The sequence below is a fragment of the Podarcis pityusensis genome, assembly GCF_964106645.2.
Source record: "Podarcis pityusensis genome assembly, chromosome: 5".
NCBI classification, from domain to species: Eukaryota; Metazoa; Chordata; class Lepidosauria; order Squamata; family Lacertidae; genus Podarcis; species Podarcis pityusensis.
Window position 1 is genome coordinate 34,601,066 of NC_138032.1, and position 26,492 is coordinate 34,627,557.

The 26,492-nt window shown below is 41.2% G+C and overlaps 1 protein-coding gene across 2 annotated transcripts in view; it reads left to right on the forward strand.

Moving 5' to 3' along the window:
• The window catches only part of LOC308477864 (glypican-5-like), a 404,575-nt gene that overhangs the window by 102,269 nt on the left and 275,814 nt on the right, over window positions 1–26,492 (forward strand). For both annotated transcript variants that reach the window (XM_081006899.1, XM_081006900.1), the window contains exon 3: window positions 16,495–17,189. In XM_081006899.1, coding sequence (XP_080863025.1) covers window positions 16,495–17,189 — 695 coding nt within the window. The remainder of the gene's footprint in view (window positions 1–16,494; window positions 17,190–26,492) is intronic.

Consider the following 26,492-nt stretch of genomic DNA (forward strand, 5'->3'; position numbering starts at 1 on the left):
CACACACTCCTTTCTGAAATGGGTTCTTTCTTTCTTTCTTTCTTTCTTTCTTTCTTTCTTTCTTTCTTTCTGAAACTTCATGCAAATATCCAGTTTCCTGTATACCGTTAAACACTGGAACGCTGCATGCTGTCATCATGTATTCTAAAGTAACTACTTGTAAAAAGTTGTGTGTGTCCCGAAAGATCCAGATTTCTCGGTGGTTAATGAGGGATCGAGGTACATTAGCATCACTGACACCTTGCCATGCTGACATTTATGGCAGCCTATGCTTGCTGGTGAAGAATTGTCATAGTAACATACAGCAAATGAGGCAATTGTTTTGTAGCGTATCCCAGTGATGATGCCATATTTATATCTCATTGTTTTTACATGTTGTATTATAGCAAGAGCAGCATTAATGTTTTAACTCCCTTAACATGCTAAAACCCAGCGCTGCCAACTTGAAATTCCTTGCTGAGCTTTTTGGCAGCATTTCTGAAATGTTCTTAAAAGTGCATTGTTGCAGTTAGACTGTGCTCTCTACAGTCTCAATGTTAAAATTGTCTGAAGGTTCACTCTCAGGGAGGTATGTTTATATAAATGGATGCCAGTAGATGCTGGGAACCAAAGCAAGGTTTGATAATACAGCAACCCATTTTAACTTCAGGCATGTTTTCTATAGTGACACATCATTCTTTGGGCACACAATGCAATGTGGAACATTTACCCATACATCTGTATGTGTCTATGATGCTTCCGCAGAGGGAAGGGTTTTGAGAAATGAGTGTTTTACATTTTCTCTGGTTTTAAATTGTTTTTATATGTTTTTTGTGGGGAGGGGTCGAGTAACTTTGATGGGGTTTTTATTTACTGTAAAAAGTAACTGATAAATACAGTTGATAGCTAAATGCATAATATCCTGCTGGATATCCTCTACTCATAGCGGGAGAAGTGTTTGGTGTGCACAGAACTAATGAATTATTTTTTTATTTATGGTGCCCTTCAGAATATTTACCCCACCACCATTTACAATGTAACTGAAAACAAAACAATAACAATCGACGCAGTAAACCAATTGAAAATTATAAACAACAGCATTTGGCACGGTTTTTTGTTTTGTTTTTAAATGCAGTTGAAGCAGCAAAGTAAGAACTTTCCTTCTATTGTTTTAAGACATAGGATTCTCCCAATACTATTTCAAAGTAAGAAATCATTAAAATTCCTAAGGGGATTTTAAAGAAGGTCTTAATTTGATGGCTAAAAGATGATGAAGTGGATGCCAGCCAAGCTCCCTTTGCGAAAGAGTGGGGTGAAATTCATTCATTTATCCCCACCAATTTAGGGAACAATCCTAAGGTTAGATCTTCTGGAGTGAGTGGGTTTAAGATCCAGCAGATCTGTTAATCAGGCTGCTCCATTATATTTTTGCCAGGCTGCCCCCTTCTGTTTCATCCCCTTCCTGTTTCCCTTATGCACTGCTGGCTTCCTAGTGGTGTGCACCAGTCACAGGATTCATATTGTATCTGTAGCGTTACAAAACAACTTGAGCTGCTGGGGGTCCACTCTCTTTCTGATTGGGCTTGTTATTCAGGTCCGCATCATATTTCTTAAATCTAAAGGCCTGTTTCTCGCCTCCTATTGACTATAGCAGGAAATCAGAAAACAGAAATGGATGAAATTTGAAGGCAACAGAGCTCTTCTAGGGCCAGCCAAACTGTAGGATTTATTTGGTGCAGGGAACCGTGACATATTTTTCTAACTTTTAGATTTTTTCACAGAATTGGATACAATTTGAAGGCATGGTTGGCCCCTCTGAAGGGGGGTGCTATTTTTCTAGAAAAAGAGCTGCCGGAACTCACCATGAACACCTCCCTCATTCTTGTAGAATGGCAATGGCGTCCAGATGAGAGGTGCTAGAACTGAGCTCCAGTGAGTTCCAGCTGATTCCCCTTTGGTGAAAATTTGCCTGCTGTTCCTTAATCTTTAAATACATTTTTCACTCCTCCATCAATGTCCAAAACCCAAATCAGCTGAAAATACTGTCCTACCTCTAAGAATTTTATGCACAGCAGGGTCATCTGGATGCATGGAAATTTCATTTCCTGAACCTTCGAATTCAGTCTATATTCGCACTCTCTCTAGGAGAGAAGTTTCTGCCTGTTGTAGAAGTTATATACTAACACAGCCTTTGCCAACTTGGTGCCCTAAAGATGTTTTTACAACTCCTATCAGCCCCGGCCTGCACGTGGAACCACAGCCAGTTAGCAAACGCTGCACTAACATCCCTTTTCTCCTTTCTTTCTTTCTTTCTTTCTTTCTCTCTCTCTCTCTCTCTCTCTCTGTGTGTCTCCCATCAATAGAAGAAACCTTGCATGCCATAGATTGAGCCACATCTGGACTCCAGCCTTTTTTCTGCTCCTACAAATTTGCTTTACTCTAAGCTGCTCACTTTTACAAGAATAAACACTGCTATCCAATTACAGTATATGAAATAATATACAATTATGCTGAAACACAGTATAGAGAATAATAAACAGAATCAGTTATTTGTTTATATAATCTACCATAGCCAGCATATGTAGCTGCAGAAACACTGGAAGATAAAAGTAGAACAGGAACAAAGAATTTTTTAAACCACCAGTATAGGTTCAATTTAGTAACTAAATTCAGGTTTCCCCCAAATGCACACTGAAAGCTGAGTGTTTTCTCCATGACATGCTAGTTTTCCATCTGCTGAGAGTTTTCTGAAATGTGGGGCAGCCAGTCATTTGTGAGGCTATTCCATGTGGTTTGGTTTTTAAACACATAGAGTACTTCTAAGTTGATGACCTGGTTCAGGTAATTGTTTGAGGATTCACTGTTTAAAACAACAGGAATGGGCATCTGGACTAGGAGCAGAGGGGGATTTAGGGAAGCATGAATTGTTCGGTCGCACTGGGCATGGAGTCTCAGGGGCATTGTAGGGGGCACCACAACTACAATGTAGAATGGAAGAGGTAGGGGGCAGTGAATTTTGGCGTCGCAGATGGTATTGCTGAAATTTGAGACCCCAAGGTCCGCCACTTGTGATTCGAGGACCCTCCCCCCACGCTTGTGGATAAGAAAGACACATGGACACAGTATTTAAGGTTAATGGGCTAGAAAAGGCCACAACTTTATTGATTACAGCATGTGAGAGGTATTGGCTTAGGTATTGGAAAAAACACCAAGGTTCGACTCTGCCCTCAGGGAGGGGCGAGTCAAAAGGGGATTAACCACCAGTAGGGGGAGCCTGTTGATGCAAATACAACTGTAAGCTCTCCCCTGATGTCACCGGGGGTCGTGCCATGGCCCCCAGCCACAGCAGGGCATTGGGCAGGATCCACGACCGCCGGATTCCTTTAACAGAATACCCATAAAGGAAGGGGTTGGCGATGGCCACACCTTGCCCTTCCATACACCAACAACAGATTCCAGTGCCTAACCGCCACTTCTGGGAACTCTTTCCCCTCCTCTTGGCTCACTGCTTACTGACTTGGGCATAAAGATCCTGCCTTGTACTTAGCCAGAGTTCCCAGTTACAGCTGATCTGGGTAGATCTACCTTAAATGTACATTAACAAACCAGGAAACCAACAAACCACGTTGAGATCAAGCCCTCCTGGCAGGGCATGCAGCAGAGGGAAGCTGTTTGCCCAGGGCTCCTGAGGCCTAAAACTGGGTACTGCCAGCATTTTGAAGACATTGCTTTTTAAGCAAGTCATTTTACTGCTCTGTAGATTAAGTGCTAGTCCTGGCTCTCTTGGTTTTAAATGCTGTTTTAAATGTTCTTAACACTGGTTTTAGTGGTTTTTTAAATGCTGGTTTTAGTATTTCTTCATGCTATCTTTAGTGTTGTGGTGCTGATGTTTTTAAAATAGATATTACAGGTTTTTAAAAATATGTTTTGTTGGCTGCTCTGAGCATCTCCACCAGAGGGGGAAAGCAGGCTATAAATTTAACTATAGATAAATAAAAACCAATGGTGCTTGATTATTTCTGTGGTGCAAGTCTTTCTATTTTATATATGCAGGCTATTACTTAACTTTAAAAACCATTCTGCTCAATATTTTTTTATCTCTAGAAAATGTGAATTCAATTTTTCTGCTGTCTTAATTGTTGAAATTATTTTAAATGTTTAATACCCTGCTAACTTTTCCAGGACAGATAATATACAGCAACTCTCTCAGGTAATCCTATCCTTTGCAAAAATGTCTGTGGCATTCAATTGTCTGCAGTAAGACCCCCAAATTCAGTGCTTTTTTCTGGGGGGATGCAGGGGTACACATACCCCTAAATATTTTGTGAATCTAAGTTTGGCCTTATTGAGGGGCAGTATTTCAATATGACTAAGAAAATGAGAATACCCCTAAATATACCCCTAAACAATTAATGGTTCTTTGAACATGTGCACATGTGTATAGATGCACAAGCATATCTGCTAACAAATTTTTGTGCTGAGGTGCTTCCCATCACACCATACATACCTGCCGGGTGCAGAGTAGTCCCCACTGTGGAAGGACGTGTGGATCCAGAATTGGCCTCCACAGTTACTTATGGACATTCTTATTCTTATTCTTATTCTTATTTGAACTTCTATACCACCCTATACCCGCAGGTCTCAGGGCAGTTCACAGGATAAAATTAGAATATAAAACCACAAAATACATAATCAAATAAGAACACCAACAAGCCAATAATCCCCCCAACACATTTTAAAAGGGCACAGGATATAGGTTAAAGACGTCAGCCCCTGCCCTGTGCCAGGTGGAGAGAGGTAGTTGCAGGGCCCTCAGGCTGTCAGCAGGGTGGTCCTTCCTGGGCAGCAGAAGCAGTCCTTATGAAACTTGTCAGGCCATGGCCTGGGCCAGGTGGAGAGAGGCAGGAGCAGGGCCCTCAGGCTCTCAGCAGGACACACTGTTAAGACCATGTTCATGAAAGACAATCTTACTCGGCCACGAGTGATCACCAAAGAAGAAGAGATAGCCTCCCCACCAAAGTGTAAAAAGGTAAAGGTAAAGAACTCCTGGCAGATAAGTCCAGTTGCGAATGACTCTGGGGTTGCGGCACTCATCTTGCTTTACAGTCCGAGGGAGCCAACATTTGGCCGCAGACAGTTTTTCCGGGTCATGTGGCCAGCATGACTACGCCACTTCTGGCAAAACCAGAGCAGCACACGGAAACACCGTTTATCTTACCGCCGGAGCGATACCTATTTATCTGCTTGCATTTTGACGTGCTTTTGAACTGCTAGGTTGGCAGGAGCAGGGACCGAGCAATGGGAGCTCACCCCGTCATGGGGATTCAAACCGCCGACCTTCCAATCGGCAGGCCTCAGGCTCAGTGGTTTAGACCACAGCGCCACCCGCGTCCCTCCACCAAAGTGTACTTACAGGATAATCCAGCCAAGGATGTCATGGGGTTTTGGAGGACAGGCACACAATAAGTATTACTTGCAGATACACTTCGCACATCTTGAAAGTACGTAAGGACAATAACAACTCTATACCCCAGCCGTTACCATTTCACCAAACAAATTTCTTTTGGTAATTGTAATGCAGTTTCTTATTCCATGAATTGAAAATGGGCTGGAAAAAATGGGAGAAAATGGGAAGGAAGAAGGAGGGGGGCTAGTTCTCTGGCAATTGCTTGCGTCTCCCCTCCTGCCTTAGGACACTCTCACAGCAATTTTGCAGGGTCAATTTCCTTCCTGAAAGAGACTAATGGAGACTTGCAGTGACTTTGTAATACAACTGTTTACTTACAGATGCACGATTGGTCAGGTATTTGAAGGGTGCCGAAAGAGGCACATGGTGGAAAATCGTAGTCCCACACACTCCTGGAAGTCCAAGTCAGCCGGTCACAAGTTTCACTGACCTTTTTGTTCCTTAGCATTACTATGCCTGAGAATGTTTTGACATGGACGAGCCCACACTCATTCACATCTCTGCTGAACCACAAATCTCACTGCCTTGGTGCCAGTACTAGATTTAGATTCCTGACACTTACGCGGTCAATTGACTTTGATGCAGCAGCAGGCTGGAATTAGACACAAAATTGGCTTCATCAAATGGGAAATATTTTATACTAGTCCTGGATTCATTCAGCTGATAAAGGTCTGAGAAGTATGGTTTTGGTAATGACACTGGGGATAGAGAGGCACAAAGTAAGGCTAAAATCACTAAATCACTAAATTCTCGTCATAGATTATTAATATTGCAGTCTCACTACACATTTGCAAGAGGCCACCACAATTATAAAAGGCTGTACAGAGAGACTGCTACAGAGACTACATGGAAACACATCAAGTTGGTAAGACAATTTGTTTCTTTAATTTGTGGTTCTATGTGCTCAGTTGGGAATATGTCCCACTCAAGGCCTGGGGCCTTGTCTTCAAGTAAATACACAGAGGACTGGACTTCCTAAGGACTCCCTGCTCTTCCATGAGAAAACATTCTTTATGTATTTCATTCTTTGTTTTTATACGATATTTGTTTGGATAAATAAACACCCCGCCCTTCAATTTTAGTAATATAAATTCAGAAGGCAAGGATACAGAGAAAAGTAAAGCAGAATACAAAAATGCAATAGCAGAATTATAAAACAAGCCAAACAAGATGAAACAAGATAAAAGCAGCAATAAAATCCAACAACATAAAAAAACTTTGATGTGGTTATAAAACATCACCCTTGTTCTTTTAGTTTAAAAGTTCAGGAGAAAAGAATTGCTTTAATCCACCACCTTTCTAAAGTAGCAAACCTCTCTGGGGAAGAAGGTGTTACCTGTGTAGGGCAGCACCACAGAAGAGGCTGTTTCCCCACTTGCTACCCACATTACTTTTCAAATAGGAATAGGGGAGTGATTTCTTCAGGTCAGTTTTTCATGCTAACCGAAAGATCTTTCCAAACTTGCAGTTCTCCAAATTTCGTGATGTGGTTCTGCAAATAAGTATGTGTAAAGAGAGAGAGAACATATATTAGGAGGACGTATGCCTGACACCATGGATGTTAGTGAAAACCATGTTCAAAAATGCATTATGCCTAGCTTGGAGGCTAGCATGCCCTCAACTCTCCCAGGTTGTTGATGGTGGGCCGCAGTATCAGTCCATACTATAGTGGTCCCAAGCTTGGCTTCCAGCATATGAGCTGAGTGACCACATAGTTACGTTGTCCACTGTACCATTCCTACCCTAAGCCATGCTGAACTGTGAGTGCTGTAACCCATAAAGGTGAGGTCATTTAAACCCATTCCCAGTGTTTGAGGGATTCTTGCGTCCCCTACTTCCTGCGGTATCCTGTGAGCACAACCAGAGCATGGACAACTATAGCCAGAGTGTCTCTCTCGAAAGAAACAGAAGGACCCACACCAACCAACTGTATTTCTCTCATTAAAACAAAAAACCAAAAAAACAAGGCAAGTGCAGTTGTAATTCCATAGCATATTTCATTCAATAGTGTGTGAAGTACCATGAAGTACCATACTGCCACTAAATCAAAATGTCGACAGTGCCAAGTGTTTCTTTAGTGGTCCTACTTTGCCAAGCTCAGATCTCTGTTTTTTTTTTTTTGGTGAACCACTCTGGTAGACCAAGAGTTTGGAAAGACACCTAGTTCTGAGCATTTTCATTCAAGCCGTTCTGCCCAGTTCTTTAAAACAACCTTGTTCTTCCAGCTAGTTCCATGCAACTGCACCATACAGTTGGGTCTGCTAATGTTAAAGAGTATTATAATAGTAAGCTATAATAACAAGAGAGGATTGTGAAAATAAAATCCTGTTTTGTTTTAAATCTGTTGCTGTCAGCAGTCACAAAGCTGGAAAGAATGTAGTCTTGAGGTTTTATGGGAAATGAAAATGTTTAACAAATACATCAATGTGCTCGCTTATTTCTTTTCTTTTTCTGTTTTCTTTTCGGTAATTAATATAGTCTTTGGGCATTGCATCTTCTTTCAAAGTCACTGTGTAGTCTGAGATTTAAAATATCAGGGTGCTTGCTCTGTTTTCTTTTTTTGCCCTGATACTGCTTTTACATTTGGGACATATTTGTTCTTTCTATAGCTAAATTTAAAGATTGAAGAATAACATGCCAATTTTCATATTACCAGCATGAGAACTATCTAATAACATGCACATATTTAAACTCATGCACAGTGTGTATCCACACACACACACACACTCACACACACATACTCACATTTTCCTTCTCTGTAAGAGCATAGAGATGCATATTCACATGCTCACATTCTCTCTAAGAAAAAGGCCACTGAAGAAACAAAGAGCACATGTTTGTTTTCATAGTCTCTAACATTGTTAGTGCTGCTAACCAGAGAGTATATTACTGGTCCAGCTAGGAAGACAGTGTTGTATGAGATACCAGTTTCAGGGTCTGAAAAGACACTAAACTACAGGTGCTGAGTTGCGCCTGACAGTGAGTATTCTGTCTCTTCACCTGCCCTCCCATAACCCAGGACACCTGTATTTCTGAAATTCAAAGGTAGCAAACTAATTAAAACCACCACTTCCCACTTCAGAGAACATTCCTTAAATATATAGTGTTTTCTTCTTCTTTTAGCGTACTGTACTTTAAGTTGCAATCCTATGCCCACCTACCTAGGTAGACAGGTGTAGGTTTCTTTATCACTGTTACCCCCTCTCCTTTTTAAGTCTGAGAAAACATAGACAGCTAATATGATTTTAATCCCATCAAACTGTGGGTCTCTTTTTCTATGTGGCTGCACATATCACTGCAGTTCCCTTTCCTTCAGCAGATACTGAGTTTCCCGGCTACTGTGATTACCCATGTTATATGCCATTGTATTCTTGGAAAATACTTTTCACTCAGCATGCTTGTGAAAACCCACCCCACATCTAAAAAGCTACATCTTCCTACAGATTTTGTATCATGAAGCTACTCTTTTCACGTAGACCAGGGCTGGGGAATCTGTGGCCCTCCAGGTGTTGTTGGACTTCAACTTCTGTCAGACTTAGCCATCAAGGGCCGTGGTCAAGGATGCTGGGATTTATGTTCCAGCAGCATCTGGGATGTGACATGCTCCCAACCCCTGATGCAAACAGAGCCAAGATCTACTTTCTCCACTGAAGCATGGTTTTTCCTTTTCTTTGCATACATCATATGGAAGTCATATGTAGACTTTATGATAACACTTTCTTCCTGACCCAGGGGCCCTTTCTCTTATCTTCCACTACACTTTCCCAGGGCTGTGGATATTATAAAGTTGGGTTTCTGAAACACTGGGCATCTGGTTCTGATTTGCACAGGTGTAAAGCAAGTGGAGTTAGGTAACGGAAAACCTAAAATCAAAACACACGCCTAGTTTTATCCCCTTTTAGGGCAAAATAAATCTCACTTCAATCCATTTACATCCTAGCTGAGGCAAGGACTCTGATGCAGAGGCTCCCCCTTCCCATTCTATCATAATGACTCCATCCCATGAGAATGTGATGTTTTGTGCTAAAGTATTCTGAATAATCTGAATAAGCATGCTATGTGGGAGACAAGTATGTAATTTGGGGGTAATCTTTTCTGCGTCATGCATTAGGCATTGTTTCAGTTTTATTGTCTGCTAATGCTGGAAGTCAACTGAGTTCCCCAAGGTACAAACTCATTATCTGCTCAGCATGGAGGTTCCCTCTACCTCCAATGCATAGTCAAAGAGAGTGTGGAATCTTGTAATGACTTGGCTCATCTCCAGAAGCTCATTTTAAAAGACCAGCAGTTGAGACATGAAGTTTCCAGAGGTGAGCTGTGTTTGATCAGCTGTGTTTGGGCATCACAGACGCAACATCAGCTGCGATGTCAAGCATGCTGTGAGCACATGATAAAATGTTTAAACAGGATTCTCTCCTTGGAGGATGACTTTGACCTGTTTTCATGAAATATTCAGCAGTGTGAATGTATATTTTAAAAATTCAAAGGCTTGGCTAAGGCTTTAAAGCCGCTTATATTTATATTACATTCCAAAAGGAAAAAGTTGCGCACCTCTGCTAATTTCTCCCGTTATTATTATTATTATTATTATTATCATTATTACAGTGGACGCTCGGGTTGCAAACGTGATCCGTGCGGGATGAACGTTCACAACCCACAGCTGCACATCTGCGCACGCGCGGGTTGTGATTTGGCACTACTGCGCATGTGCAAAGCGCGATTTAGCGCTTCTGCGCATGTGCGACCGCCGAAGCCCAGAAGTAATCTGTTCTGGTACTTCTGGGTTTCGGCGGTCCGTAACCCAAAAAAACGCAACCTGAAGCGTCTGTAACCCGAGGTATGACTGTATTATTATTATTATTATTATTATTATTATTATTAAAACATTTTCTTTGCCCAAGGCAGCCTGAAGCAACTTACAATCAACCAAACAAAAACCCATTAGATAAATTAAAAACAAGTAGGGTGGGGGAATACATTAAAAACACCCCACTCACTACTAAAAGGCCACAGATGGTTTTGCCTGGTGCCTATAGATATACAGTGGTACCTCGGGTTACAGACGCTTCAAGTTATAGACGCTTCAGGTTACAGACTCCGCTAACCCAGAAATAGTACCTCAGGTTAAGAACTTTGCTTCAGGATGAGAACAGAAATCGTGCTCTGGTGGTGCGGTGGCAGCGGAAGTGGTGCTTCAGGTTAAGAACTTAGCTAAAGTGGTGCTTCAGGTTAAGAACGGACCTCCAGAACGAATTAAGTACTTAACCCGAGGTACCACTGTATAATGATAGTGCCAGGCGAGCTTCCCTGGGGAGAGCATTCCACAAATGGGGAGCCACTGCAGAAAAGGCCTTTTTCTCGTGTTGCCACCCTCTGGACCTTTCATGGAGGGGGCATATGAAAAAGGGCCTCAGATTTCAGGGTCCAGGTTGGCTCATATAGAGAAAGGTGATCACTGAGGTACTGTGGCCCTGAGCTGTTTTAAGTTAAAGAGACAGCCAAATGATTCAAATGAAAACAAATTAGACTCAAGGTCCAAAAGTCTCCCAAATTTTGTTGTATTTTGTTGTGAGTGGATCTCTGATGTCTTGCAAAACATTTTATTTGCATTAGCACAGAAAATATTAGCATTTACTCCAGTGGAAACAGTTGCAAGATAATATCTATAAAATACCATAGTTTGATGGCATATGCTAGATCAAACTTGCTGGGTTTGGTGGTCAGTGCCTGGAGGGAGGATCACCTGGCCACGTTATGTATGTATACTGTACAAACAGTGTGAGCAAGATTAATTTGGGAGTGTACTCAAGGGAACTTCAGTGACAAGTTAGATACTAAAGAACTGGAGACAAAGCACAACAGACCATGTAGGCACTGGGCGTTTCATATGCATGGCATTATCTCCTGCCTGATATTTGTCCACTGGCAGTCAATTAGCTGTTGGGCTAAGTTCACGGTGCTGGTTTGGGTGCATAAACCTCTGTACAGCTTGATACTGTGATACCTAAAAGAACGTCTCACCCCTTATATACGCAGTCAATCATTGCACTCTGCAATTGGGGGCCTCCTGCAGATACCATCTTATCAGGAAATCATTTCCACACAATGTAGGAATTGAGCATTTTATGTTGTGGTCCCTGCCCTTTGGAATTCCCTCCCCCTGAATATCAGACACATGCAATCTCTGTTGTCGTTTTGGCACCTACTGAAGACCTTCCTTTTACAACCAGCCTTTTAAGTTGAGATCCTTCCCAGTCTGCAACTGCACTGCAGTGGTTTTTAGATTATTATTATTTTATTGCTTGTGTGTTTTCCAGCCTGGGCTCCTTTGGGAAGGAGGACACGATATAAATTTAATAAATAATAAATAAAATAATTGATTTTCTCCCCCCCTCCCAAGACTCTTCTAAAAATTCCTCTTGGTTATTCATTGTTTCTTGATTCTCTTTTCATAGCTCAAAAGTTGACAATTCACATTTTCTTTCCTTCCATTCCAACTTTCTTTCATCTTACCTAAACTATGTGTCTGTGGGCAGGGTTTTGCCTTTGGTTTCCTTTTGTTTTTGAAGAACACCAAGTGGGTTTCATGTTGTTATAGCTACTTGGCTGCAATCCACCTTTCTTGTGGTGAGGAAAGTCATTTGCTGTAAAGATAAGATTCCTTTCATGGAAAAGTATATTTCCAGAAGAGCTGTTTGATTTCCAGGGTGTAGTTTATATATAACTTAGCCAATAGCAGCAGGAAATACACACACGCATGCAGAATAAAATTTATGTAGCTTATTTTGACCGTTCAAAAGAAATATTAGTAATCCTTATAAAATCATTTACATTATCTCAGCATCAGCCTTATTATCTCAATAGCGTAGATGGGGGATTGAGACCAAAAGATCTCAATCATTGCTTAGTCATTTGGTGACAGAAGCGAGATTTTAATCTGAGACTTCTTGTTTCATTACATCATATAATGTTCTGTCTAAGGCTGAGGAAGAAATTTGATTCAGTTCACATTTGAAGGCGAATTTACTGAATCTGCACTTTTCATAGCAATTCACAAACCAAAGCATAACCATTCACATTTCTCTGAATTTCACAGTGCAGTTCTCCAGCTAAAAAAGACAAACCACAAGCTGATGTTGAGAACTGAATTTAAGATTGGAAAAACAAGAAACTGAGAGAAACCAAAATCAACATGTTCACTCATCCCTCACTATGACTAAGTTGTTGGAATGTGTACATTTTGAGTCGGCCATGGGGCACAGTCTGTCTAATAATTAAAAGTCCAGGAGGCACATCTTAGGGCCTTCCAATTAAAAGAAATGCACAGTTTAATCACATGTGATTTTGCCGTTCTTCAATGGTTGTAAAGGTTTCTACATTCGCCAGCAAAAGCTGACACCCTCTGTTTCTAACAAGGTTGATTGTTGGTTTGATAAATTGCTTATCAAGGTTTCTGGGAGGTATATTGAAAGTGCATCATTAATAAAACTCCAAAACAAGATGGCAAGTTGCCTCCTTTGTACAAATCAGAGCGGAATTCTTTTGTGTGTGACAGAAGTTATTCATCTGCACATAGCACCATTATACCTAATTAGAGGGATGGAAATATCATTCCAGTAATTTGATTGTCTGAAACTATTTCTTGGTGCCTTGTAACTATGGAAAAAACAAACTGCCTTTAGGACTACAGATGGTGAATATGTGGCTGTTCTCATTTTTCTTATTACAAACAAATAGGGGGTGCTTTCTGAAGTATGTACACATGCTTAAGAGAAAATCTTGTCTTCCCCAAAATGTGTTGCAATTTCATTTCAATTCCCTCAATTTATAGTTTAGAAGAATAGAAACTATTTCCTCTGATGGCACAAAACAATATGTAACATGACTGAAAATTTCTGCTTGTTGATATTTTCCTTTCACTTTTGCCTCATAATGTGATCTTTGGATGAAGGGTGGTATACAAATTTAATAAATAAAATAATAATGGTAATAATATTTTTATAGGAGAAAGAAGTATGTGATGGGAGGTTCCCACAGATAGCAACAAAGATCCTTAGAGAATAATCCTTACTTAGAAAATAAATACCTTTAATTGGACCAAACAATATGTCCCAAATATTAATAATGGGCCTATGAATGTTGTTTGTATTAATTCTAACTTAATGCAAACAACATTTGCATTAAATTTAATTCACTGCCTCATCGCTGCTCCATATGAACTTTGCCACACTGAGCTCTTTTCTTTTTTCACCTTCCACACAAATAAAGTTGTAAGATGGGGAGATTTTACAAGAGAGAATTCATAGAAGTACTATTGGAAAACCCTTTCAATGGTCCTGGAATTCTCTTTTGGTAAGGAGATAACTAGCTAAATAGCTAGAAAATTGATTTCTGATTTAATGCAGTCCACTCATTTTTAGCTCCATTGAACTGAGCCTTCCTGTACACTGTAAGAAAAACTGTAAGTATGTGGTATACAGATTGTCAGGGGAAACAAATAAATTGAAATATTTGAGCAGAGGCATACTTTTCTCACTCACTGACTCTGGGTGCTGCAGAGACATTGTAACCATCACTCCAAGTCTTTCTGTGACAGTTCACACATACAGTCATAAAGTGATTCACCTACGCACATGTGTAAACCATTCGTTGCACTGGTATCCTCCCATTTCTTCCACATGCAAGGTGTTCCTGACCAATTCTTTATTTAGGATCATCCTTATTTAAGTTCTGTGGGTTGAAATAATGCCTGGTGTTGACAGTCTGAAGGTGCAGAATTAGTTGTAACATAGAATGTGATGCTTTCTTTGTATCTGTCAAAAAACAAACAAACCCATGTCTCTATTAAGTATATTTGAAAATGACAGCTGGAAGATGAATGTGATGGGTATATATGATGGAGTGCTCAGACTTTGGTGAATTTTATTTTTATTTTATTGACATATTTGCCTTAAATGATTAGCTTGCTTTCCTCCCCTGTCAAATAAAACGTTTTTGGACTTCGCTTAGACTGGGGAAAAAATTAAATAGAGATGTCTTGGCAAATACCAACTGTTTTATTGGAGCAGAGCGGTGTTGTTAACGATATTACAGTTATCACAGTGTCAGTCTTTCCATTATAAACCCCATTTTCAGAATTTTACAGCTTGGTTGTAAAAGCCTGTCTGAAGTGGAAAATGGGCGAGCCAAGGCTCTGTGTGGGAATGGAGTTTTTTGAATCTGTGTTTTTCTGGAGGTTCTTGGGGGTTTTTTTGGTAAGGCTCTTTGGATTTTGGTACCATTCAGCGTTGTAAATTACTATAGTCTCATAAGGGTTATGAAAGTAGCAATGGTTAGTGCTGCTTTGAAGTTTTGTAACAATATTAAGTCTGCTTCAGCTGGAAGACTTGGCATGCTGTGACATTCTTTATTTGTGGTCATTCTCATCAATGGTATAGCATGCCACACTGCCGGCTGAACACTTGGTACCTATAACATTAAATCCCATAATTCAGCAGGAAACAAAGCAGCCATGTTTCTGCTCATCCATTCCCTCTGCCTTTGCACCACTTCTCCCTTCTCTTAACTTCTGTTATATGTAAAGGTAAAGGTAAAGGGACCCCTGACCATTAGGTCCAGTCGTGACCGACTCTGGGGTTGTGGTGCTCATCTCGCTTTATTGGCTGAGGGAGCCGGTGTACAGCTTCCGGGTCATGTGGCCAGCATGACTAAGCCGCTTCTGGCGAACCAGAGCAGCGCACGCAAACGCCGTTTACCTTCCCGCCGGAGCGGTACCTATTTATCTACTTGCACTTTGACGTGCTTTCGAACTGCTAGGTTGGCAGGAGCAGGGACCGAGCAACGGGAGCTCACCCCGTCGTGGGGATTCGAACCGCTGACCTTCTGATTGGCAAGTCCTAGGCTCAGTGGTTTAACCCACAGAGCCACTCGTGTCTGTTATGTGTAGAGGGGATTTAATTGTAAGTGCGTGGTGCATGTTGCAAGGTGACTTCATTGGAATCACTTAGATATCTATTGTTTTCTGTATTAGAGATGTTTGCATGGGCGGCAGTAGAGTTGCCAAGTGTCAGCCTTGTGCTCATGCCTGTGTTTTGAAAAAACAATGCCCAAAGTGATGGAGAAAACAGCCATTTCCCCACTTGATCAATTAACTGCTCCAGACACCCACATAGATATGTGACTGAGGACTATTTCAGAAATTACTTTTGGGTCTATATAGATATTTTCCCCCAGGCAATGTGAATCTCCATCAGATGTGTGACATTTTATTCTTGGAATAGCCTGCCACTGACGGTTCTGAAAATGTCTAGGGAAAGAACACGATCAGGAACATAGAAAGCTGCCTTATTTCAAGTCAGACCATGGGTCCAACTATCTTGATATTGTCTACACTGACTGGCCTGGAGATGACAGGGATTGAAGCTGGGACTGTTTGCAATGAGAAGCATGCACTCTACCATTGTGATAAGTGTCTTGAATCGTGCTGGCTTAATGGTATGCTCCCAGTATTCCACTTGCAAGGGAGCCTTTCTAGCCATTCAAAGATTTCACTGCCTGATCTTCTGTTATTCATGTTAGAAGCATGTGGCGTGGTGGCTGCGCTTTCAGCCTTGCTCCAACATGTCAACTTCTTACATTAACCACATGTTGTGCCTGGTTGTGTGTTACGAAGGCTCACTGCCTGAGCTGTGTGTGTCCCCTAGACCTTACTGATGAGTTTGGAGCTCATACGCTGGGCTTTCTTTTGTACACAACCACATGAAAGAAGACATGGTGTTGGGGAAGGGCTAAAAGCACTCCCCTGATCCACATGCTTATCCCTTGCACATGAATGACACATGAGTAGGGTGCATCAAGCAACTGTTGAACCATCTTGAAAAACCAGTTGAAATCATTGGGATCTCTGCCTTTGAGTGCAATAATGTGAAACTACCCGAGTAATAATATACTAAGTGCATAATTTTATAATCCGTGTTGTTGATCTGAGATAAGGAAGAGCCATTTTTTCTCTTCACCTTTTTAAGGTTTCTTTTTTCTTCTTCCTGCAGCGGCCTTTGAGTCCTTGCTTCGCTTTGCTGAGAACCATACGACTTCTCTATTTGAGACTGTCTACAGATCCATGTCAAAGGAAGCAGCAGAGCCTGTCAAAGAGCTCTTTACAGACATCTCTCTCTACCTCTTGGGCGCTCAGACCACAGTGGAAAGTGTCCTTTTCCGGTTCTTCGACAGCCTCTTCCCTTTGGTTTACAGCCGCCTAATCAACCCCGGCATGGCGAGTCTGTCAGAGGAGTATACAGAGTGCCTGCGGCTAACGCGGCAAGATATAAATCCATTTGGACTCTGTTCTAAAGAAGCAGTTACAAAGTTGGAAAAGTCTCTTTGGGCAAGCAGGACATTCAATCAGGCCCTGGGTATAGGCATTGAAGTGCTGAATGCTACTGAACATGCCACGTTGACAAAGGAATGCAGCAGAGCCCTAGTGAAGATGCAGTATTGCCCACATTGCCAAGGTCTGACTCTGATCAGACCCTGTGAAGGATATTGTCTCAATGTCATGAGGGGCTGTTTTGCCAGCATATCTGAACTGGACTCTCAGTGGAGGGAATATATCTACACCCTGGAGTATCTCACTAACGAAATGGCTGGATCGCATGATCTAGAAGCGGCACTTTTGGGTATCCGGAATTCAATCAATGACGCCATCTTGCATGCCCAGCTGAATGGACCCCACCTGTCTGCAACTGTAAGTATTGTGTTCAGATTTGTTTTCAACTTCCTGCTGCTACTTTTAACCTTTGGTATGTGCATTGTCTCTAACTATTGTTTACTACTGCTTAGGCAAATATCAGTTGTTGATGGGGCCTTCTTCCTTTCTCACATGCTTATCAATATTAGGCAATTGGTAAAAAGCTCACAAGGAGGAATCTTTCAAAAGGAAATGAAGAGACTTCTTGAGGAGGAGTATATGTAAATTAGAAAGTTAGTAGTCATTATGGTTCCACAGAAAAAACTGGAGTTCAGTGAGAAGGCCAAGGAAGGCCTAGATTTGATTGATGGATCATATATATTTTTAATACTGCTTTTCATTTACAAAAGAAATACCACACACACAATACACACACATACACAAATGTAAAAATTTATTTTACAGTATTGAAAACACAAACATAAAAAGCATAATGGCAAACAAAAACATGAACCCCTATAATCACATCCTAATGACCGCATGAACAATAGTTTAAGAAAAAGCCAACCATAAACAATAAAGTGAATAGTAAAATATCAAGTGACCATGAGCAGCAGGATGTTAATCAATGAGCTGCATGTTAAGTGCATGACTATGTAATTGTCGAGCTCTCTCTTTTGCTTCTAGTGTTTCACTGTAATGGAGAATGACAAATACAATAATATTTCTTCTAGCAATTAGTAGTAGCTTTTGTATATTAAATGTTAAGCTATTTTGCATTTCCTTCAGTATATGTAAAAAGGTGCCTACATTGAGATACTGGTAATATAACACTCTTCATCCAACATTCACAGGGCGGTTTACAATATAAAAGCATGCAATATACAAAGTTATTTATTTGCTCAACTGTTTTTATGGCAAATAAATAGCTAAAATGTATGCTGACAGCTGTAACAGAAACTCATATTTATCACCAGTCACTACTTAAAGTAGATAACTTGGGTTGCATCCAAGGTATTGTCCCATCCAAGGGCTTCTCCTTGTGCAATGAAACTATTTTTCTCTCTCCTCTTCCTGTGCATCCTCTGTGCCCTTCCCAAATCTGCTCCAGACTGTTTTGGGAAACCCAGAACAGATTTGGGGTGTGTGAAGGGAGGGGAGAGGGAGGAAGTTCCATCGCAGAAGCAGAAGCCTAACAGGACAAATTTGTTGGATTCAACTCTTTACTTCCAGAACTTTCCATTGGCACACTGAGGGATTGTTTCATGAGTGATTCCCCTCCCCTCCCCCCACCATTTAAGACATTTGCCCAAAGTTTTTTTTTAGGTGAAACACGTTCTTTTAATTCCAGCTATCAAGATTTCAGAAACTCAGTTCTGGAAATGAGGATAGCGCTCAAAATAGAAAATGTACTTTTGCTCTATAGAATATTTTTACCTGAGGAATAAGACTGTTCCAGTGCGATATTCTTTTTTTTCCCACCATGCTGTTATTGTTTTTAAAATCACATTGCCAATATATAATACATGAGCCCATAAACTGAAAAGTCCTATATGAAAGATTGAAGTATAGGTCAGAAATTATAGGAGGCAGCTGGCTATTCTTACATGAAGCGCAGCATGACTGTCAACATAGCAACATGGCAACTGGACTCAAAACAAGGATTAGGCTAATCTGGAAGAATGCAAATAAAAATAAATCACATGGCTTTGGACAGGGTAATTTCATTGCATAACTTTGGTTATTCTGTTGGTTTGGGGTATGGAAAAGACTCAAAGGGATAGAGAAAGAAATTAAGATGGAAACTGCCGTTGGTCTACCTGGATATTTTACTATAGACAATATTCTACTATAGACTTGCAGCTGAAAGAACAACGATAGAAGTAAGAGAATCATAGAGTTGGACAGGACCCTGAGGGTCATCTTGTCCAACCCGCTGCAGTGCAAGAATCCTGCCCTGGGAAGACTCAAACCACCAACCTTCTGGTTAACAGCCAGACACAGTGCCTATTGCACCACCTGACATGTCAGATGTAACCATTTCCTAGTTCAGAGAGAGAGCATATTTATTTCATAATACTTATACTCTGCTTCATTGTTTCTTCTCATAAAAAACCCCTCACTTTAGTTTGCAAAGATAGTACCAGTATGTGTTTATTTAGTATATTATTATCCTACCTTCCTTCCAAAGAAGTCACAGTAACACACATGGTTCTTCCCTATATGTGAGGCAGCCGCAGCTGAATGGTTGAGGCCATGGTCACTCAGCGTTCTTTGTGGCTGAGTGAGGATCTGAAGCTGGGTATCACAAATCCTAGTCTGGCACTCCAGCCGCCGCACTATAATAGACTGAGATTTAATCTTATTTTAAAAGCCTGAGCCCCAACTGCAGCTGGCTCAGAGTTGGCCCACAAGGTGGGAACTCAAAATACTGCCTACCTCTGATCTAATGGGTTGGGGGGGGGGATTGAGCCCCTAACAAATTTTAACTTATCCTAGTTAGCTTCAGTTAACTGTTAACTTTGATTCATGACACACAAAATGAAGTTCTCTCTCTCTCTCTCTCTCTCTCTCTGTCTCTCTCTCTCTCTCACTCACACACACGGTTAAAACTTGGCATTCTCTGCCACCAGATGTGGCACTGATCACCAACACAGATGGGTTTAAAAGAGAATTAAACAAACTCACAGTTGAGAATGCTATCATTGGATATTGATGGCTATATTCTCCAGGGACATCAGTTGTTCAGGAGCAACACTGTGCAAGTATTGTTCACCTCACAGCCTGCTGTGGCCTTCCCAGAGCCTTCTGGTTGGCCATTGTAGGAATCCCAGTGCTGGAACAGTTAGGTCTTGGGTTTGATCATGTAGGGCACTTCTTAATATTCATAACTTAGTGCATTAGACCCAATGTTTATGTTATCTGTTGGACTCAGGGCCCACCCACTCATGTCCACTGCTGTACACAAAGATCCAAGGTCAGAATTTGATAAAGCCCTCTGAATTAATACTTTAGAAAAGCATTAGCCTGGGATAGCACAGATGATAGAGCATGAGACTCATAATATCAGGGTCGTGGGTTCAAGCATTGCAGGGTGTTGGAATAGATGACCCTCTTGGTCCCTTTCAATTCTACAATCTATAAATCTGCAATTCATTTCTAACCGAGGCTGCTTTGCAGTGATGAGTCAAAAGCTAAATTCAGCTCATGATGGTGGCTGCATCTAGCTAGCCAAGAAGCTTGTCACATTCCGAGAGCTCACAGGAGCAAGGAGAGGCAGCCTTTGTCCTATGCCATGGCTTGGAGCGTATGCCTTGAACAGCTCGTCACTGTGACCAAATAATTTTACAGCTTTTAGCTGGCAGAATCCAAGAGCTAAATTCATAATCTGTCTGGTTTGCAAGGGGTGTTGAAAAAACTGGTACCCACAGAATAGAATAGCTGGTTTAACATTTAAGTTAAATTAAGAAATGAGCAGATCTGTCCATTTAAGCCATTTCCCCATGTCTTTACACATAATTCCATTCTATTCAGTTTTAGCATTTTTAAAAAAATATATATTTTAAAATACTTATCTTTCAGAAGTATTTTAATATATTTCCATTCCTGCTTCAGGAATTGTGTGCCTTTCTTCCATGAAATCCACTTTTGCAACCAACTGTGCACCTGGTATAATTCAACGAGAAATATGGTAGTTATGGAAAACATCTTCAAATAAAGAAAACAACCCAGGCTGGTAGCTTTCATTTACCCTGAGGCAGCTTTCATTAACAGCCATGCTCACTTTTTAGGAAACGGTTAACATTTTTGAAATAGCTAGGCAAAGGCTATGCATTAACATAAAGAATTCCTTTTTTGCTAATTGAGAACTTGGCAGTGAATAATGGAAAGTTGGCTATTTTTACTTTGTTGGGGAAAAAGGTTAAGTAAAGCATTTACTGTACTTAGCAGAAGTGCTCACCACACTTGCAGGCAAAGGGGGGGGAAAGGGGAGACGCGCTTTATGTTGAACTGCAGAAATATCTTTCCCATTGAAGTCAAGGGAGATTGTTTTAATACCTGCTTGTGGTATGTGTGAAAGGTTGCCATTAAGATATTAAACCACTCTTGGGCTCAGTGCATTTCTCTTTAGTGTGCCGTGCCATTTGTTCAATGACGCTGGCTTCTACCCAACTACTTCAGCTAATGTAGGTCCTCTACAGTCTGCAGCCTCAGCAATCACAGCCGTTATTTTATGTTTTGTCGGCTAGAATCTTAATTTGTGTGTCCTACTGGAAGAAATCCCCCATGCTCTGTGGTGCCAGATAGGTTGACTTAGCTTGTTGACCCTTGCCATCACTTTTTGAGACTTTTGCTTCTCTTCCTCTGTGCTATGGAGTTATAGTGTCTCACCTCGTTTTTTATTCTGTGGCAGTACACACCTTAGTCCACTTTTTTCATTTGTTCTATTGTTTTATTATCTTGTCCTTTCCCAAAGGCTCAGGAATGGATGACAATTCCCCCCCCCCCACCAAACTAATAAGACCATTTTCGCATTTCAAAGTGAATTTGAGCCCTTCTCGTGTAAGCTGTGGCATGTGTAAAAATGTTGATAGTGTGGGAAATAATGTAGAAAAGAAAAAGTAGTTCGTGTTTTCTGACCAGTTCGCATTATTGACTGATTTAAGCACAAATCAAGGCAATGTCTGAACAACAAGAATCTCTCTATCACTCTCCACCCCCCTCCACTACAAACAACACCCAGTATATAAAATATTTCCAGCTGCCTTTTAGTTGAACAGCAAGCTGCACTCCCATAAAGTGTGTGGAACGACCAGCTGTTTGGGGTGAAGGGATCTGAGGACAGACAAACAAAGTATGAGATGAGGGAATGTAAGAAGCCTCGATCCCTTTAGACAAGTTGTTGCAGTGGAAAGGAGAGAGGCATTCACTTTGAAATAGAAAATAGGGAGTCACAGGCCCAGAGGAAAGAGTGTAGCAAATGATCAGGGTCTGGCTTCAGGTTTCTCTACTAGGTAATAGGAAATGTTCTTGAAATGATAGCTTTAACCAAAACAATCTTGGAATTCTGCAATGGGCTATGAAGAACAGGCAATGTTTTGGGGGCCATATGGCAGTAGTGGGTACGTCCAGAGGTAAAATTAGGTGGGGCAACAGGGGAAACTCTTACCTTTCTACACTGCAGCCTCCTGAGAATCAGACATTTCTCCACACACTCCTCTCCATCCAGACTTACAAAAGCTATTATCACAGTTCAAGGACACATTCCAGCCAAGCAAAAGTTCTCAGAGAGGGCATGGAGCAGCAGAGTTGCCATTTGAGGAGAGTCTTGAGGGCCAAGTAGGGTAGCCTAGAGGGCTTTGTTGATCTTAAGGATGAAGCTATGGATGAAGCTGCTACACCTTGGCTTGTACAAAGACGGCTGTACGGGGTTACATTTTGGGAATACCAACAACTAGCTGGGATGTTCCATGCTAGTTCGGTCTTCAGGGACAACTTTGTCTACAATGTCTGACGGTAGTCTGACCTCAAGATTATGAACACCTGAGTAAAGCATGGCAGATATGGGCATAGCTGTCAACCTTCCCCTTTTTTGTGGGAAATTCCCTTATACCAAGGCCGTTTCCCGCTGCTTCCCACTGCTATCCCGGATTGTTAGATATCCCGTAGACTGTCCCCGGGACAGGTGAGGCTGCTGATCCCTTATTTTCAAATCTGAAAGTTGACAGCTATGGATATGGGTCCAGCAAGAAAGGCAGTCGTTGCCTCTCCTGATTCAGTCACAAGAGAGTGACTAGTTTGTAAGCAGAGGAACAAGGAAAGAATCAGTGAGAGTGTAGTTCATGAGAAAGAGTTTGTGTCTGTTGATGGGCTTCATATCCCTGCTCAGCCTCTAGTTCACTGGGCCGCCATTGGCAATTCATTGCTTCACTTCAGTCTATAATAACAATGATTTAGCTCACAGAGTTTGAATGAAGATTGACAGGTATTTTACAGGTTAAAACCACTAGAGACGGGATTAAGAAGGAAAGCAAAGTAGGAGCTGAATGGACAGAATGAACGCAGTACTGGTGGGGCCCACTGTAGGAATTCCAGTGATCCACTTTTTCCAAAAAGCAGAACCTCCCTAGATATAGATGCTATGTTATCATTCCTTGGCATTTCTTTTGCTTTGCTTTTCAAGTGGTAAATTTACTGCTGTTAACATTTTTGTGTTGACAGACTTGGAGACAAGTTTTCCAGCCTAGCTGATGGTCACGAAACACTGACTCCAAATAACAGCATTGTTTGTTTGCTTCCTTAAATCCTGCATAAGCAAGTTTATATATAGACGGCATTACTTCTGTTTTAATGGAGTCATTAGTTCTTCCACCCATCCAAATTGAATGTTCTCAGAAAGCGTTTCAGACCCATTTCTTTACAGCTGTAATCCCAGAATTCTTTGTGGTTGACATAATTATGTCATCAGCCTCTGCAATCTAGCTGCTCTATTCCCAGTAGATGTATAAACATTCTTCAGCATTGGACAGAGTCAGTTGTAAAGCTTTTGAACTGTGTAGCGCAAAACTAAAAGGAGATGGCCGTGGAGGAGAGCGAGTAGTAGCTCCACTTAAGAGTATTCTGCTCCTGAGTCAAGCTAGCATTCAGTCTCTCTCAGTGACTTTGCCTATACACCTTAAATCCATGCTGGTTCACTCCAGGTTCACTCCAGGTCCTGCTTAGAGACTACATTTACACGGAATAAAAATAAATTGGATTAAAAGGGGGGTGGGAATCTCCAACAGCTCATCAGGCCTAACTCAAACTCCCCAAAGTTAGCTCAATATCATTCAAAGGTATCATTCAGAGGGTATTCTTGATGATCTTGGCCCTGGATTTTAGGAGATTGTGACAGGACACATAGAAGCATTTGATCTCTATTGCATGTTAATCTTAAAACTTTTGGGGCTTTATAGTCAAAACTTTCAATTCTGCATGGAAGACAAGGGAGCTTACAGATGCTGGAGCACTGATGTAATATTCTCCATCTGGTTTTATTTTTTTATTTTTTTATTGTTCTCTTCCCTGTCTAGGGAGGGAAGAAGAGTCCATTTTAAATGGAATTATACATGGAATTTGACAGTTCCAATTGAACTGAGCTTCACTAGCACTTGGTTTTTTTTAATTAAGCACTCACTTATGTCTGAGGCAATCATGCACTGTCATCAAAATTATACATGTGTAAATTATATGTATCATTGGTGTAAAAGAATCAAGACATGTTCTGTCCTATCTGCATCATAATCTTCTTTCTACTTACATAAAAATGCAGGGCTGTCATCACTCCTGAATGATTTCAGTGCCACATCACAATCCCGGAATTGCATAAAGTAAGGGTGAGGTAGGGGAGAGAAAACAGAGAAACGTTTATGGCATGGAAGTAAGAAGAGAGGAACTCTGAGAGGGGGAAAGTAGTGTTTTAAAACAATAGCAGACGTAAAGTAGGGATGGAAATAACTGAGAGGAAACCAGTTGCAGACCTTTGAGTAAAGTACCTTCATACAATGGGATGTTTATTTCTCTCACACAAAGCATATGAATAATGGAATTACATTTCTTTTATCATGGTATTTCTAAAATGCTGGAATGGCCGTCAGAATTAGGGATGTGTATTAGATTGGGTCAGCTTGCTGTGGCTAGGTGGGGCTGTCCTAGTCAGAACATCTGAGGACCAGGCTAGAGAAAGTCTTCATGCTAGAGCCTCAGGAGGTCAGGTAGACTCGGTTTCAGGGAACACAAAGCCCTTCTGGTTCCAGCCGGAAATAAGTTAACTCATCTACTTGTCTGCATAACATCACCTGACTCCCCACACCTATCAGGATACACTTGGCCCTATAATGCCCTTAAGGGAAAGTCAGTTTATTAGTCCAAGCAACTTGTCTTGGACATGAAGACTCTTGCATTTTCCCCCTAATGGCTGCCTTGGATCATGACCCTACTTGCCTTTGATTTCACTTCTGCTTCTGCCCTCTTTGACCCTCCACTGCTGTCATGTACTTTTCTGCCAGAGGAATGGCCTCTGGCCTTTTGCTTCTTATTTGCCTGACCACCAGTCCATCTCTTGCCTCTGGCCCCATGCTCCTTCTCTTCCATACTTTCCAAAGAGGCATTTGGCTAACTTACAGGTTCAGAAGGGATGGCGGGGAGCCATTCCTAGAGATGGGAAAATACTGGAAAGGGGTCCTAAATTGCCTTTGTGCATTTTGTTGAATTGTCTCAGAATAATGAAATTGCATTTTTGAGGCTTTCATTTAGGTTGTGGCTTCCTAAAATGATGTATTTTAGCTGCAATAATGTTTGTAACTTGTGTTTTCCTGAAACTTTAAAAGAGCTGATTTGCAAAAACTTTGCATCAGTATCCCCCCCCCCCCCATTTTATGAACTTTTCACTTATCCAGTCAGGGACCAAAATTAGTGATTCAAATGGTCTGCTAAGTTTCAGAAGTAGTTGTTCAAGATATGTCAAAATTCGGAACACTTCAGCATATTAAAGATTCATCAGAATGATTTCCCCACTAATTTAAGACAATGCTTTTAATCATCTAAATGAACTGTCACTAAAACTGACTAGGATTTCTGACATTAAACTTAATATTCTGTATATTCATTTGATTTGGGGTTATTGTTGTTAAGGATGTGTGTACCTAACCACTGCTTTAAGACATTCAGAAATCACACTGAGGGAAACTGTCTGGGATTAGACTCATTATCTTGGATGAGAGATTGGCAAATCAGTATATTCGTGGGGAATGAGATCATCAATGGCTACTAGCCATGGTGGCTATGCTCTGCCTCCACTGTTGGAGCCTGTAATGTCCCTGAATATCAGCTGCTCAAAGCCACTGGAGGGTAGAGCGCTCTTGTGCTTGCATTTGGCTTCCTGGTTTCCCACAGACATCTGGTTGGCCACTGTGGGAACAGGATGCTAAACTAGGTGGACCATTAGCCCAATCCCGTAGTCTCTTCTTAGGTTCTTCTTTCCACTCTATGTCACTTTTGCGCATGTTACATGCATTCTGTCCATTTTCACATTTTGTCTCCCAGTGTGTTAAATCCTCACGACTGCAGAAAAGCGCTGTTTAAGTATATATGATTAAAATACTTTCTGTCAAAAGACACTTTTCAAAGTGTCTTTTGATTTATTTATATGTTTGGGGAGATACAATCTGTGCATTAGTCTGGGAGGTAAGGATGACCTCAGTTAGAATTGCAAAGATAAGGTTCTTCAGGCATCCCTATCTCTTGCCCAGCTCATAACTTCCATATGTTCTAGAGGTGTGCTGAAATGGCCTATCAAAATCCACCCTATTTGAAAAAAAT